Source organism: Sylvia atricapilla, chromosome 20 (assembly GCF_009819655.1).
Source record: "Sylvia atricapilla isolate bSylAtr1 chromosome 20, bSylAtr1.pri, whole genome shotgun sequence".
NCBI classification, from domain to species: Eukaryota; Metazoa; Chordata; class Aves; order Passeriformes; family Sylviidae; genus Sylvia; species Sylvia atricapilla.
Genome location: NC_089159.1, coordinates 3189192 through 3204682, shown reverse-complemented (window position 1 = coordinate 3204682; position 15491 = coordinate 3189192). Strand labels below are relative to the sequence as shown.

Genomic DNA, 15491 nt, shown 5'->3' with positions numbered 1-15491 from the left:
CCTGCCTCAGCTGTCCTTGTGCTCTTAGCTGGGTCCTTCTGGAATTGAAGCTGCTGTCCTGCACAGGGGACCCCCACACAGCCCTCCTCTCACCTGTGGAAGTGAAGAATCCTTCCCCTCACCCTCCTGGCTGCATTTTTCCAGATGCAGCCTGGAATGCAGCAATAAACAGAACGGTGGCTCTTCCAGTATGGAGCATTGATCCAGGCTGCACAGGGCTTGGAGCAAGTGGAAGGTGTCCCTGCTCATGGCAGGGCGATGGAACAAGGTGATCTTTGAAGAAACCTTCCAACACAAACCTTTCCAGGATTCTGTGTTTCTGTGCAATGAAACTGAACAGGGGCTGGGGCCCAGGATAGGGCTGGGTGTTTGGAGAAATCCTTTCTGTGACCTTTCCCCTGCCTGCTTTGCTCATCCCAGTCTTCCCATGGGTCACAGCCTCCTGTGAAAGCTGCTGGAGAAGCCCTGCTGAGGGCCACTGCCTGTCCTTGCACAGCCACAGGAGTGTCCATGAGCAGGTGACCACACTGCAAGGACACAGTCTGTGACAGAAAGCCCTGCCTGTCCAGCCCAGGGTGGCTGCTGGGCTACAGGAGCTCTCATAACTCAGAACACTGCAGGCATCCATCCCTGGGAAAAGGGAGGTCTGGCATTTGCTGTAGACATCCATGGTGTGAGTACTTCTGGAGCAGAGAAGGGCTTGACGTGAGACCATTTTACATCAGAGGCACTTCATGATGCCCAGAACTCCCTTGTGATTGCTGCAAGGGCCACCATGGTGCTGGGGTGACCACAGTGTGTGTTGCACAAGGGGCAGCATGGCAGTGGCAGGGGTGTCAGGAGGCACTGGAGTGGAACTCTCTGAAGTTCAGGGCACAGTTTCCCAGGAACACTGGAGTGCCTCTCCCCTGAAGGGTGTCTGGGGTTCCCAGGGGCTGTTGAGCTCCATGTCAGCTCTGAAGAGAGTGATTTACGCCTGATGTTTGATTTCCATCCAGGAGGTGAAAGCCATCTGGGTATTTACTCACCAGTTGAGCTCTGTGGAGATGCCCCAGGAACGTCATTCCCTGGGGAAACACTGCACAGTGAATTATGGTTATTTTAAGCCATTTGCTTTTTGGCACCAAATTATTTGCTTTGCCTCTGAAGAAAGCTCTTCACCTGTGTGACACACAGACTTGTCCAAGGACTGATCACTTGATGGTGAAGAGCAAATAAGCCCTAAGCCACTGGTCCTGCTGCCAACCAGAGCACAAGTGCCCAGGTTTGGGTCTCCTGCCTCCACCCCCTCACCTGCTCAGCCCTATAACTTTCAGGCTGGACAGCCCTCCAGCCTGGCCAAAACCACCCAGCTTTGTGCTCCAGAGGGTGCCCACAGAGACAGCATGGGTGAGTGTGGGGTTGGATGGAGGGGATGGGTGGGATGGGACCTCTGTGTGTGACTGCAGGTCACAGGGTACCCCAGCACTTTGTCTGCTGCGGGGTCTGTCCTCCCCACACCCTGGATATCCTGGTGCTGAGTCCATTGCCTTGCCTGTGCCTGCTCTGCCCTGGGCTGGGAGCTGGGGCAGGAGCCTGCATGCTCTGCTCTTTCCAGGTTGTAGCCCTGGAGTGCCACACAGACCATTTAAAAAGTTTTGTATTTACCATTCTTTGCGTTTTTCAGTTCTCCAAGGAAAGTGTTAAATACTCTAGACTAGAAAAGGGGTTTCTTAGATTATCCTGCTGAGTGTGTGATAATGAAGGGGTACCCAGATTTGGAGGTCAGATGCTCAAAAGCCCATTGCTGTCCCCAGCAGAACACCCACAAGAGGCTGATCCTCCTCCTGCATCTCCTTCCTGTGCAGATTTCTCATGACCAGTCCCAGGGGAAGGGCTGGCAGTGGGGGGAGCATTTCTTCCCTGGGGGCCTCAAAGAAAAATGTCTTTAAATATGTCCCTGGTGTATCAGCACACCAAATGTTATGTAGGAGCTAAGAAGTGAAACAGTTGAACTGAAGTGCGTTTAAAAAACTTGCTGTAAAACTGTAACCAGCACGAATGACTGGGACATCTCTGGGTATTCCCAGAAAGGGGTGTTTGTCTCTAGGATGGCTGCAACTCCACACAGTGGTTCCAGGCTGGCATCTATGATCATTTTCCTTCTCAGGCATCCCAGAGAATGGTGCCAAACCCAGGTACCCCTGGGAAATGCAATAGGTGTTGGCTCTGCTTGGTTTTGAACAGTGAGGGGTTAACATCAATAATCTGCCAGGTGAGCTGTATGTGTCTTATCAGGAACAGAATTCCCTATGGGCAGGCATCCCCACAGTGCCCCACTCTTTAGGAATCATGCCAAACTTTCTGTTATTTTACTTAGCTTGGATACTGCAAGAAATGTGCTGGTTTTATCCAGTGCTCTGAATCAAAGCAGACCAGACCAGCTGTCCACACACGGAAATCTTGAAGTAGCCACATAACCAACATAACCACAGAAAGGGCATATTTCACCCCAGAGCCACTCTAGCTCCTGAAGGTCTGTGCTGCCTGTGTCTTTGTCACGCTGCCTGCACACACAGGGCCCTGCCTGGGGCTTGTTCCCTCCCGGACACCCGGGGCCTTACTGCCCTCAGCCCCAGGGCAGTCCCAGCTCAAGCCACATGGATGTGCCATGGCAGCATGATGGCAGCTGGGAGGGAAGGGGAATCCTCCCTCCACGTTCACCCTGCTTATGTCTAGTCCTGAGTCTTAAGTGTTATAGGGATTTCTGGTTATGGACACTTTGGGTTTGTCAAGGTTTTGGCACCTCTTTGGTCTCAAGGACCACTACAGCAGGTGGCACCACTAATGACTCGTGATAATGTGTGTGTGACAGCTCATCTAAAGGATCTCATCTGCATGGGGCTTATGGCTCTGAGGGAGCTCTACACAGAACTTTATTTTCCTGTTTTACTCTGAATGGGATTAGTGGCTTTTCAATAGAAGAGTTATGAACTCTTTCTTCCAATCTCTTCCCATTTCAGCTACCCAGTGCCTTTGTCTCCTGCTGTTGACCTGCCTGCTGGCCCTGGCAGCATCTTTTCCTGATGTTGACATTAGGAACTTGTACCTCCTCAATGGCACAATGGATGACATCATGAATGCTCCCCCAGAGTCCTCCCAGCTCGGTGAGTATGGCCCTGCAACTGGGAAAGGCAAAGTCCTGATCAGTTAAATCCTACTCATCTATATCCTCACCAGCCTGCCCACACCTCTGTCATGCCAAGGAAGGACTAAATACTGATCTGAGGGTGTCTTACTGGAACAAGGGTAGCCTTAGCATCCCCCTCTGCTTGCTGGGTCTCTTATCTCATGAAGTTCTTCTGTCCATAAGGGACAAAAGATTAGCCCAAAGCTCAGAGCTCACAGGAGAAAGGACAATTTCGCCTCATTTGCAGCAAGACCAAGCCCAGAGTCTTGTGGGCCATGTGCTCTTCCTTGGAGAAGAAGGGCTAAAGATGCTCACAGTGTGTTTTGAGGACAAGAGAACAGTTCCCACCTCTGGAAATCACAAGGTCAGTGGAGAACTGAATTCAAGGTAGACCTTAATACAAAGAGGAAATAAATGAAGTTAATATAAAGAGTTTAAGCAGTGGCACAGGGCAATCAGCCAGGTGATGGCACAGATTAACCTACAGGTACCAGGATATGCTGGAGGAATGAGGAAACCTTCAAGAAATGATCCTGGGAAAAAAACCCAGGGGCTATGGGTGAGATGTGGCACAACAGAGAGAGCTGATCCCCTTCCAAGGGAGGAGGAAGTGTGCTCAGCAGAAGAGCTCAAGGTCCAAGAGTTTGGTGCTGGTTTCACATCACCTGTCAGGAAACTGCCAGCACAGGGAGCACCATGACTGAGACCAGAGCCTGAGACAAGAGTTCAGCAAGAACTTTAAGTCTGAGTAGAGAAAGAATGTGTGCTCTGGGCTCCACAGTGCTCTCAGGAACATGGTGTGATTTGGGAGATGTCTTGTGCAGGGCCAGGAGTTGGGCTTGATGACCCTGGTGGTTTCCTTCCAACCTCGGATACTCTATGATTCTGTGATCTCTCACCTGCAGCACTCTCTGAAAACATCAGCAGCATGAATTCATGCTGGGTGAGCAGGGAGGCACACCAGGAAAGACCAAGAATTCCAGTCTTGACTTGGAGAGGAGTGCTTCCAAAGGCATGGGGTATGAAGGCAGAAAGGAGCAGAGGCAGACTGCCTTACAACACAAACATGAGGGAACAGCTTCATATGGCTGAAGTAAAAGTAAATGCCATGGTAGGAAAGTCCTCCAGACCATTCCACATGAGTGTTTCCCACTCCACATAGGCTCAGGTTGTAACAAAAGTCAAAGGGAGTCAAGAAGAGAGTCAATATCAAAATTCAGAAAGCCAGAAGTCTGGCAGGCAGACTGTGTGAAGAATGGGCTTATACAGAGTGCAAGAGGCTGAAGTTGAACACTTCACAAGGGAAGAGGTAAGTGCCAGCTGAGACTGAAAGCAGGGAGCAGGTATTTGAGGGTGTCAGAGCAGCAGCTGCAGGGTTAATTGTCTGTTTTAGAGAGGGGACAGGAATGGGGTATTTTTATTCCATCCCCCTGTTTTACAGCCATCGGTGGATACAGAGATGTCCTTGTAAAGGAATTGCATTACCTCATTCTAAACCATCCTCTCTTCCATCAACACCCTTCAAATTCCCATTTGAGCAGACACCTCTCCCAACTCCTGACACCTGAGCCAGTTTTCCTGTGTCTGGTCTCACATTTCTTCCCCCACTCTTTAATCCTTCCTCTCCCCAAGTCTCTAACTGCTGCTGCTACACTATAATAACCATCTTCCCAGTGTTACCACCACCATTAGGGGTTTTCCCCTACACAGTATGCCCAAATCTTTTCCACCCAAAAACATCAGCCTCACTCTAACACCATGTAAATTCTCCCAAGTTACCAACTTGCTGATGTCTGAAACTGGTAAACTCCTCCAGAATGAAGAACAGCAACAGAAAAAACTGGACTATCATCTGGAGAAGACTGAGCTCTCCTAGCAGGCATTTGACATGTCTGCTCTCCACACTCACTGCTGTCTCCTGTGTTATTTTAGATGATGGTGATGGACACGTCCGACAGGCCAGAGACCTCGCCCGCCACCCGCCGGCGAGCCACGGTGAGTCTGCATCTGCCTGGGAGGTTTCAGTGATGGTGAACACAGTGCTCTGAGAGCACCAAGAGCTCTCACACAACTTACCCATGTCTTACACCTGCACTGGCTCCTCCCAGAAATTTTCTGCTGGGCTGCAGAGGTGCCACAGCTCAATAACCTCAGGGGACTCTGCTGTGTCCTGGGCTCAGTGCTTGATGAGGTGCTTTTGCATGGGGAATTTTCCAGATAAAGGTCCAAACTGGAAAGTGATGCTTCATTACTGGGGAGTGGTGATTAGTGATTTTCCTGTTTTCACTACACAGTCGGTGAGAAGACTGGATCTGACAGAGTTACTGAACTGGCTGGGTCAACATTAGCCCATAAGACCAAAGATAGGTCCTACCTGGGTGGGGACAGCTGGTGACAGAGGTACTGGGAGTGGAGCAAATTCCTTCCCAGCAGTGTGTAGGTCCATCCAGCTGTTTGTTGTATGAGGTGCAGACACTCTTGAGCATGGAAAGGCCATAATCAAATCCAACAAGTCAGGGAGTCTCTAAAGAGCTGCTTGGGTAAGGCTAGAGAACAACAGTGTCTTTGCCCTGTTGAGATCCCAAGGGCTGATTTGATTGTTAGAGATATGGATGTCATGATCACCCTCCCTCTGGGCCAAAGCACTAAACCTCTGTGCTGTGCCACCAAGTGACTGTGTCCCCCAGATTTGCACTGGTGTGTGGTCATACATCATCTGCATGACACAGGGAAATCACTGAGACTAAACCTGCCCTGGGTGAGGGCCCTTGGGTGACAGTGATGTCTGCTTTGGCTCACCACCGACGTCTCAACACCAGATATTTTCACAGTGTGTCCCCACCAGTTGGAACCCAGTCTTAGGAAGATGTGAAGCCCAACTCTTACACTGATCACGTCAAGAATTTGATTTACTCCTGTGAGCACATGGCAGGAGTACAGCCTAGGAATGTGTGTGCAAAAGGATGTGGACACAAAAGAAATGCCCCACTTTTAGGGGGATTTAATAACCAGCTCTTTTTTGTGGGCCTGATATTTCTGGGTCTGAGAGGATTTAGCCTGCTAGCAGCTGCTAATTAAAAAGTTCTCAAGGACTCAAGGAAAAATTTCTCAAGACAGTTTCTTCTCAAAACCATCTTTGCAAACAACTCTCCTTTCTCAAAACAATCCTTCTCCAGGTGGTGTTTTGCTGTTTCTCTGGTTTAACCAATGCATTAGAGAGGTGTCGTTCCTATTCACCAGTCATGTTAAGTCTGTATAGAAACACCTTATAAAAGGTAGTAAGAATTAGACAATAAAGCCTTTTTTCTATGCTCTTTGCCTTCTGAAATATTTGGAGTCTCTCATGTCTTTCTTTCATATCCTACGATGACACTTGTTTCCAGCTCCAGGGTGGCCTAAGGACTGCAGTGAGATTCCCCGTGGAAGCCACAGTGGTGTTTACATCATCCAGCCCAAGGGGCTCCACCACCTCGTGGTGTACTGCGAGATGAACGTGACCCACGGGGGCTGGACCGTCATCCAGAGGAACCAGAGGGACACTCCCGTCACCTGGGCCGAGTCCTGGAGCACCTACAAGTTTGGCTTTGGCAACGTGCGCACCGAGTACTGGCTGGGCACCGAGTACATCCACCAGATTGCCAAGCAGAAGGTCTACCAGGTCAGGTTTGTCATCCAGGACTCCGCTGACAACTTCAACTTCGCCGACTACAACCTGTTCAGCGTGGAGGACGAGTCCCACGGCTACCGGCTGAGGCTGGGCTCCTACAACGGGACAGCCGGGGATGCCATGACCTCAGACAACCCCAACAGCATGCACGACAACATGAAATTCTCTACAAAGGACAAGGACCAGGACACTTACAGTAAGAACTGTGCCTACAGCTACGAGGGAGGGTGGTGGTACTCGTCGTGTTACTCGGTGCGGCTGAATTACAAGGGCGGCATGACGTGGGGTAACCTGTGCAAGGGGAACTGCAAATCCTCTCTGATCCTCATTAAACCAGCTTCATACTGTTAGTGCTTCTTCCTCCTCCTGTCCACAGCGGACACTCTGCAAAGGCTCTGCGTGGCCAAAGAGTGTGAGCCTCTCTGGAGCAGGGTGAGGAGCACAAGGGTAGCAGGGCTTTAATGAAATCTCACTTTACAATCCCCCACTCCAATTGCAGACTCCCCTCTGCTCAGCTCCGTTCCCCTGTGCTTGCCAATGATTCCTCGTTATTGTGTTCATAATCAAGAATTAAAAAAAAACACTTATGAAATTTGTGGATTCCACATGTACCTTCTCTGTAGAGGAAGACACACAGCCCTGGGGTTGTATCAGAGAGAACTCACAGAAAGCAAAATAGTTGCATGCCCCAAACTTCCATATTCTCTGAGCCTCTCTGCAGTGTGTGATAAAGCATCCAATAAACGTGCTTGCTTGAGCTCATTCTTCAGTAATGACATCTGTTCTGTACCTCTGATTTTCTCCCCTGAGACCCAAGAAATCCCATGTCAGGTTCCAGGACTGGAGTCTTGAGGCTTATCGTAGAATCACAGCCTGGTTTGGTCTGGAAGAAACCTTAAACCCATCTCATTCCAAACCCCCTGCCATGGGGTAGAGACACCTTCCACTAAACCAGGTGACTTAGCCTGGAAAGAAAAAGCCTGGAGTGTTTCTCTTGGATGTAGGAAAATGAAATGCAGTTATACTGGGATAAAGGCCCTGTGATCTGCACAGGGGTGTTCAGAAGGGACCTGGCACGTGGGAGAACTGATCCTACATCATCACCACACTGACAGTCATTAGTCAGGAGTTGGGGCAATGTCCTGGTGCCAAGGTCCCACTCCTGCTAGGAAGCTGAACCTGTCAGGATGTGTTCTGTGCTGCCTGGATGTCTTTACTGCCATGCTTTGATCCTGCAGAAACAGGATTTCAAAGCCATCAGTGGATCTGTCTGCTGTGATCATGAAGCAATGAACTTAAATGGAAGCAAAGGAGAAGTAGGCTACGTGTTAGAAATGAAGAATTTTCCACTTGAATTAGGAGATTCTAATGAGGGCAGACATAACTTCAGGCATGGGACCACCATATCCAAGTTTCTGATGGATTAGATTTAGATGAGCCTTTGCCAGGAAAAGACCAGAGTTAATGCTGTGAGGATGCAGGACAGGGTCCCTAACAGGTCTGTTGTCCCATGATTGTTCCAGTACTGCTTGGACAGACTGTCAGAGAACACTTTGGTATTGATAAACCCTGTCTGCTTTGGTCCTGCAGCAGACCTGTAACAGCCACGAGTTTCACCTCCAGGACCAAGGACTCAGGGAAAACCCATCCCTGGCCCTGGACTTGTGTTGGCTGGAAGAGCAGCTCTCCTGTGCCAGGGTCAGAAGCTGGTACAGCAAGGAGACAAGGCTGTTAGGGGGGTCCCGGGATTTTCCCTCTAGGTTTCTGAATCCCTGCAAACATTAATGACCCTGTGGCAGCAGTTCCTGCTCCCAGTGGGGCAGTCTTCCTCAGGGGACGAAGGGATTGCACAAACCCGCTAGGACAGGGTGCCCCAGTGACAGGGTGTCAGAGCGACAGGGTGTCAAAGTGACAGGGTGCCCCAGTGACAGGGTGTTAGAGAGACAGGGTGCCCCAGTGGCAGGGTGCCCTCTCCTGAGCCAGTGTAACAGGGCACCACCAGTCTGTTACAGGGCGGCTTCGGGCAGTGACAGTGCAACCGCGGCGGCAGCAGGAGGGACTCGCACAGTGGCTTGCGGGACGCCACAGGGGGCTGCACAGCGGGGCCCACAGGGTGTGCACTGGGGGTGCAGGATGCACAGAGCCGAGTGCAGGATCCGTGCAGCAGGGAGCAGGGTGGGCACAGGGCTGCAGGGTGCCCACAGCGGGGAGCAGGGCGCGCACAGAGGGTTCGGGTTGTGCTCACAGCGGGTGCAGGGTGGGCACAGTGGGTGCAGGGTGGGCACAGCGGGTGCAGGGTGGGCACAGCGGGTGCAGGGTACCCACAGGGGGTGCAGGGTACCCACAGCGGGTGCAGGGTACCCACAGCGGGTGCAGGGTGCGCACAGCGGGAGCAGGGTGCTCAGGGTGCTCAGGGTGCTCAGGGTGCTCAGGGTGCTCAGGGTGCTCAGGGTGCCCGGAGCAGCAGCAGCCCGCTGTCCCCGGCCAGGCGCGGCGCGGTGCGGGCCGGGGACGCTCCGCGCTCCGCCGCGGCTCCTTTAAGGCCGGCGGGGGCGGCGGGCGCGGGGCGGCGCTGGGCTCCCGGCGGCGGGGGCGGGGGGTCCCGGTGCCCAGCCCGGTGCCGAGCCCGATCCCAGCCCCGGAGCCGGCCCATGTCCCGGCCCGCGGCGCCGCCCGGCTCCCCGGGCCGGCTCGGGGCGCTCAGCACGGCGCAGCTGCGGGCTCTGCTGCAGGACGAGTCGCGGCTGCAGCGCGCCGCCCGCCTCAGCAGGAAGGTACGGCCGGGGACCGGGGGGCCGGGGGCCGGTGTCCCGCTGCCCGCGGGGTCGAGCCGGGCGGCGCTCGCTCCCCGGCGGCTGTCCCGGTGCGCGGGGTGGAGCCGCCCGCTCTGTCGGCCAGGGAGCTGGCACTGCGGGCTGTCTCCCGCCCGCTCTGTCGCCCGCCGCCCTCATCCTGATGCCCGTAATCCCGAGGGCTCCAGAGGAGCCGCAGAATCCACCGGCGGGGCGGGCGAACCTCCGCTCGGGCGTCCCGACCGCGGCTGCGCGGGGCTCTCGGTGCTGAAACCTCGGGCCACCAAACCCGTGGCCACCAAACCCACGGCCACCAAAAAGACATCCGCTGTCCCCGCATCCCCGAGATGCGGTGAGGGCCCGGCCCTCCGCCCGCCCTGCAGCCTGCTGTCTTTTTCCGCAGCCGGGATGAGCCCCGCGCTCTCCCGGCTCCGCTGCGGAAACGGGCGCAGGTTATTGTGGATTCGCTCTCGGCCCGATTGCAGCATCTTCCCGAGGTGGCCCCGAGTGCAGGCGGTGTGTGCGCAGCGAGGGGAGGGTGCGTGTCCCTTCCGTGACATCCATGTCCTCTGCCGAGCCCGTTCCCTGCAGAGGGGCTGGGCAGCCGGCGCTGAGGTTTGCCACGGTCAGGTTTAGCCACCCTGCGTAGCCCGACTCCAGCCGTTTCCATTCCCTCGGGATGCAGCCCCTTTCCAGGCAAAGCAGAGGGATGGAGACAGTGCAGAAAAAGAGGGTTCACCCCCGGTTGGACACGGACCCCCGCCCAGCGAGGTGCTGGATCTGACTGGTTCTGCCCCTTTCTCTCATTGCTGACACGCACGGCCCCAATCCCATTCCCACAGTTCCAGAGTCTACAGCTGGAGCGGGAAATGTGTTTGGCTTCAAATTGCACCCAGGCCAGGGTGAATCTGTCCCTGCGGCCACGGCTGGAGGATGGGAAGGCTTCCCTGGCCATCAAGTACCAGGAGCTGCAGGAGATCCGAGAGGCCTGCTGGGACAAGCAGCTGCGCCTGGGTGAGTGGGGTGCAGCCTGTGGGCACAGCCTGGCACATCCACAGCAGCCACTGTTAGTATGAGGGTCCAGGTGGGCTCAGCATTCTTGAACACACCCCAGGGAAATGGTTCAGCCCTAATCAGGAGTGGTGGGGGATGATGCTCCCTGTGACACAGCAAATCCTTAGCTGGGACCAGTCATAGAATCACAGAATCGTTTGGGTTGGGAGGCACCTTAAAGATCATCTCATTCCAGTCTCTGCTCTGGGCAGGGACACCTTCTCCTAGACCAGGTTGCTCCAAGCCCAGTCCAACCTGGCACTGAACAATTACAACCATGAGGCATCCACAGCTTCTGTTTCTTCACAGGAATGGAAGCTGTGATGCGCATGTGGCTCCAGGGATGTGTTTGGGGGTGTTTCAGTGCAAGGAGGGGGGGAGCTGATGCTTGGGGATGGCAAAGACAACAACCTCAGCAGTGGGGGTATCCAGGGGAAGGTTGGCAGCCCCATCCCCTTGTGACACACAGACGCTTACCTGGAGAAGTGGAGCCCACAGAGCGCCCTGAGCCAGCTCCAAGCCAAGCTTGATGCCTCCGAAGCAGAGTCAGAGGTGAGTTGGCTGAGCACCCTGTGCTGTTGTCCCTTCCTTACCAGGGTCCAGGGGGTGCTCCTTCTAGTCCCACTGCCCATCCCACAGGCACAGATAAAGCAGTTCCTGGCCCAGGACCTGCCCCTCGAGTCCTTTCTGGAGTCCTTCTGCCAGAGCCGCACACGCTCCCACGTCTGCCGGACGCAGCTGGAGAAGCTGCAGGAGCTGCTGCAGAAGGACAAGGCGCAGAAGGACCAGGTGGGCAAGGACCCCGTGGGCCCTGTGGGGTGCCCAGGTGCCCCAGCTGGCATGGCACCAGCTCGCCTTGCCCCGTTGCAGAGTGGAGTAGCCCCCAAAGCCTTTGATCTCTCCTACGGCTTTGTGCCTGCCGTCCTCATCCCCTCGGAGGCTGTTGTGCCCTTTCCCGTGCCGACTGCACCTCCCAAGCACCATCTCCCAGCCCTGGGACAGCAGCCAGCATCTCCCGGCTCTGAAATTCCCAGCCTGGGCTCTCCCCTGCGCCTCGTTGGACACATCCCCCTGCTCAGTCCCCAGCCCGGGGCGGGGCAGCAGCAGCCACAACACCAGAAGCAGGAGCCTCCACACCGGTAGCAGGGCAGGGATGGGGATGTCCCTGCTCCTGTGCCTCCAGGGGGGCTGTGCAGGAACACCGTGGGCCGGGAATGTGAGGGGTGGGGGGTGGTGTAGGCACAGCTCCAAAGGGCTGCAGGGTCCGTGGGGCAGGCCCGTGGGTGGGTGCCCACAGAGGGATGGAGATGCCTGGTTGGGGCAGGTGCCATGGCCGGGCAGGGGGTCCTGCATTTGGGGAGCTGCCGGGGGGAGGTCTCTGCATCCACAGCAAGAGGAATGTGACAGGAAGTGGGGGTGGGTGGCTTGTAGGGGTATCAGTGGGCTGAGCTGGGAGGGATGGCAGGGAAAGAGCATAGAAGCACTGGGTGTGACACATGCTTCCTGAATAAAGCCTCTTTCCATGCTCTCTGTGTGCTCTTTCCATGCTCGGCCCTTTGGCTCTGGCTGTGAACAGCAGGATGGGACAGGCAGGGAGAATAGGGCTACCAGGGAGAACTTGCCAGGCTTGGAGGTGACTGGCAGCCAAGGAGGGCCCTCCAGCCTGAGGACCCCCCAGAACTTTTGTTTGCACTTGGCTCAGGATATCACTTCCCTGGGGAAGTTGAGAGCTCCTGCAAGGGCTGCAGAACCTGCCATGAGTGTGTTTCCCTCAAGAGAGGTGCCAGGGACCAGTTTGGCTCTGCACATGGGGAGGTGCCCAGAGATGCCTGGTGCCAGCAGCAAAGCCCTCACTCCACAGAGGGTTGTACCCGATGGCCAGCTGGGCTTGCTCACAGCTGGGTCACATCAGCCTGTACTTGTCTCCACCTTTCCCATGCCCTCAGGGGCCATTGTGCCCTTTGTCCTTCCTTATCCACCTCCCCCTTTCCACCAGCCCTCACTGGAAAAAGTGTCAGGAGGCCTGAGCTCTCACCCTGTTTCATCCCAGGCTCTTTGTTCCTTTCCTTAGTATCACACAATGGATGGTGAGTCCAAGGGGTGGTGTTCCCCATGCCCCAGGGGACAGCCTGGTTCCTCCAGCTGCAGCCTCCTGGACATCCTGGAGTGCTTGTTCCCTGCTGTGGCACGTCTGTTGTGCTGTTTTTAGCTTTTGGGCTGGTTTCAGACTCTTCTTGTGCTCTCAGACCCTGTGGCTATATAATTCTTTTCCTCCTTCCCAACTGCCTGCTCAACCTGCATCTTGCTGCTGGTATGTAGACTGCTTGGAAACTATCCCAAGCAGCAGAAGGCCCTGGATCAGGCTACACCCCAAAATACAGGTCATTAGCTTGCAGTGTCTGATCAGCCTCCCTCACTGAGGCTACCTGGCCTTCTGCCAAACTTCAGCCTTCATTTATGGCTAATATTCCAGTATTACCAGTTAAAACAGGTTTAAAACTAGGATAAATAGGGGACCAGCCACTGTGGCTATATTGGCACGTGAGAAGTGGTAGTCACTGGAATATTTGGAGTTTCACAAAGCACCTGCTGCTTTCCTAAGCCCCACTTTGGGCTCAGCCTGTCAGTGAAAGGCCTGTTTGCCATTCAGGCTCAGGGCTCATCCTGAGTGAGCCCACAGCCAGGCACCTGCCTGGGCTGAGCCCCGGCCAGAGGCAGTGCTGGTGGGCTCTCACTGCCCTGCCACAGGGGACCAGGCACAGCACTGAGGCAGGAGATGGTGCACGAGGAGCCAAGCCACCCAAAAACCAGCCAGGCCTCACCAGTGTCTCCCCAGGGCTGGGTCTGCAACCAGCTCAAGGACAAACTTCCCTGGCCCCATGCAGGCACTGAGTCACCCCAGTGGCCCCATGAGTGTGGACTCAGGGTGAGCAGCTGCAGCCTGGGGGAGGTCAGTGTGTCCTATGAGAGCTGCAGCACCAGAAGCGACAGTCTAAGCACCAAGGTAAGCTGTGCTGCCAGGGTCTGTCTGTCTGTCTGTCCACAGAAGCCCTGCAGTACCCCAGGCACCCAGCCTGCTCAGGAGACACTGGGCAGGCCCTGGCAGCCCATGGTCTTGCTGGGCTGGCCAGAACCCCTCCTTTAGGGTGGAGAACTTTGGGATCCTTTGGGAAGCTGCCAAGCCAGGTGAGCCCCTGCCCTGGGGAGGTTCCTCCCACCCTGCAGCTGGTTGTGCCCAGTTTGGAGAACACACTGACTGACCCCAGGTTGGTGGCTGGACACCCCACTTGTGGTGATCCGTGCACCCTGTATCCCTGGGGATTGAGGGGTATCTACCTGCCCACTGACAGCTCCAGGCCCTTCATAGGCTGGCTGGGACTGGGGGCAAGATTCTGCACAGGGCAGGCAGAGGCACTGGCTCACAGGCAAAAGCTGACAGTAGTCAGGGTGAATTCCTCTGCTCCTCCTGCCTGCACAGTGCCTCTCCCTGCCTGTCCCTGCCCTGCAGAATGAAGTCAAGGAGGGTAAAGGTGATCCTGTTCACCCTGGGGAGGAAGGGGAGAGGTTGCCACTGGGTGTGCACCTGCATTCATTTCTGCCTGGGCCCAGCCCAGCCCCTCTACCAGCTGGTGTGCAGCCAAACCTGGGCAGGGAGCTGGGGGTGCCCCCATCCCTGGCTCTGTGAGAGCCAGGCTGGATAAGGAGCTGCCCCCAGCCCAGGAGAGCCAGAAGGGCTGGGAGAAGAGGGGTGTCCCCCACTCCCCTGGAAAATCCCCTGAGCCACTACTCCCAGGCAGTGGGGTGCAAAACGGGTACAAACCTGGACTAGGACCAGCCAAGAAGGGGATGCCAGTGTGCCCTAGCTGGGGCCCCTGGAGCAGGCACCGGGGCTGTTGAGGGAGGTGGATTAACAATTAACTCTATTAACCAAGGAGTGCCTCAGGGGATGCTGCTGAAGGGAGGGGGAGCTGCCCCCATCCTCAGGAGCTGCCGACCGTAGCGGCCCTTCCCCGGGAGTGCAGAGCCACCAGCAGCAGCACTGGGGTGCAGAGCTCTGCCCACACAGGTGAGGGCTGGGGCAGTACCAGGGGCTGTCCCTTCACCCCCATCCCTGCCAGACCAGCCCCTTTTGGGGGGCAGAGGCTAATGGCTACCCTTTACTGCTGCTCAGGACTCTGCTCCCCCAGCCTGCAGCTCCCTGTTCCTGCCCCTCAGGTCTCCAGCTCAGCCGGCACAAAGATCTGCCAGCAGCCAGGTTTGACCCCTTCCTTTCCAAAGAGTAGGCCAGCTACTCCAGGAGGAGGCTCTGAGACCCCACACTCCCAGGCTGCAGCACCCACCAGCTGAGGGGAGCAGCTCAGCACCCCAAACCTGCAGTTACGGGGATGTCAGCCCACGAAAAGGGGCTGGGGTAGGAGTGGGGTCTGCACTGAGCTTGGAAAGCCTCAGCACTGTGGCCATCAGGCTTCATCCAGATTAAGTTTCCCTGGAGCCTTAATTTCCTCAGTTTGTCACAGCATCAAATTACCCAGTGGCTGTTAACTACTGAGATCTTGGTGCTTCCCTGTGATGTCTGTTGTCAGTGATTTAAGGGTGGGGATGAGCAACACTGAAGAACCCAGAATAACCCGAGGGGTGAAGGTGCAGGGCAGGGCAGGCCAGGCCTGGATGGGTTAGCACAGGATGCTGGCTGAGGCCCCACCAGCAACTCACCCTGGGACAGTTCCTTTTGGTGACACACAGCTGCCAAAACCTGGCACCAGGGGCAAGAGGGTGTCCTAGGGTGACTTTGTGATGCTCGTATCTCCAG

At 55.6% G+C, this 15491-nt stretch overlaps 2 protein-coding genes across 3 annotated transcripts; both read left to right on the top strand.

The window, feature by feature from the left end:
• Positions 1 to 1287: 1287 nt before the first annotated feature.
• On the top strand, positions 1288 to 7598 carry LOC136369988 (fibrinogen-like protein 1-like protein). The gene is made up of 4 exons (XM_066333160.1): positions 1288 to 1389; positions 3003 to 3146; positions 5102 to 5164; positions 6553 to 7598. The coding sequence occupies exons 1-4, from the start codon at positions 1386 to 1388 to the stop codon at positions 7185 to 7187; spliced, it is 846 nt and encodes a 281-aa protein (XP_066189257.1). The 5' UTR covers positions 1288 to 1385; the 3' UTR covers positions 7188 to 7598.
• Positions 7599 to 9455: 1857 nt separating this feature from the next.
• On the top strand, positions 9456 to 12207 carry VPS37D (VPS37D subunit of ESCRT-I). 2 transcript variants are annotated; one of them, XM_066333662.1, is made up of 5 exons: positions 9456 to 9610; positions 10471 to 10642; positions 11151 to 11233; positions 11321 to 11470; positions 11552 to 12207. In XM_066333662.1, the coding sequence occupies exons 1-5, from the start codon at positions 9488 to 9490 to the stop codon at positions 11822 to 11824; spliced, it is 801 nt and encodes a 266-aa protein (XP_066189759.1). In that variant the 5' UTR covers positions 9456 to 9487; the 3' UTR covers positions 11825 to 12207. The 2 variants fall into 2 exon arrangements, with proteins under 2 accessions (XP_066189759.1, XP_066189758.1); XM_066333661.1 differs by having other exon boundaries at positions 11321 to 12207.
• Positions 12208 to 15491: the final 3284 nt, after the last annotated feature.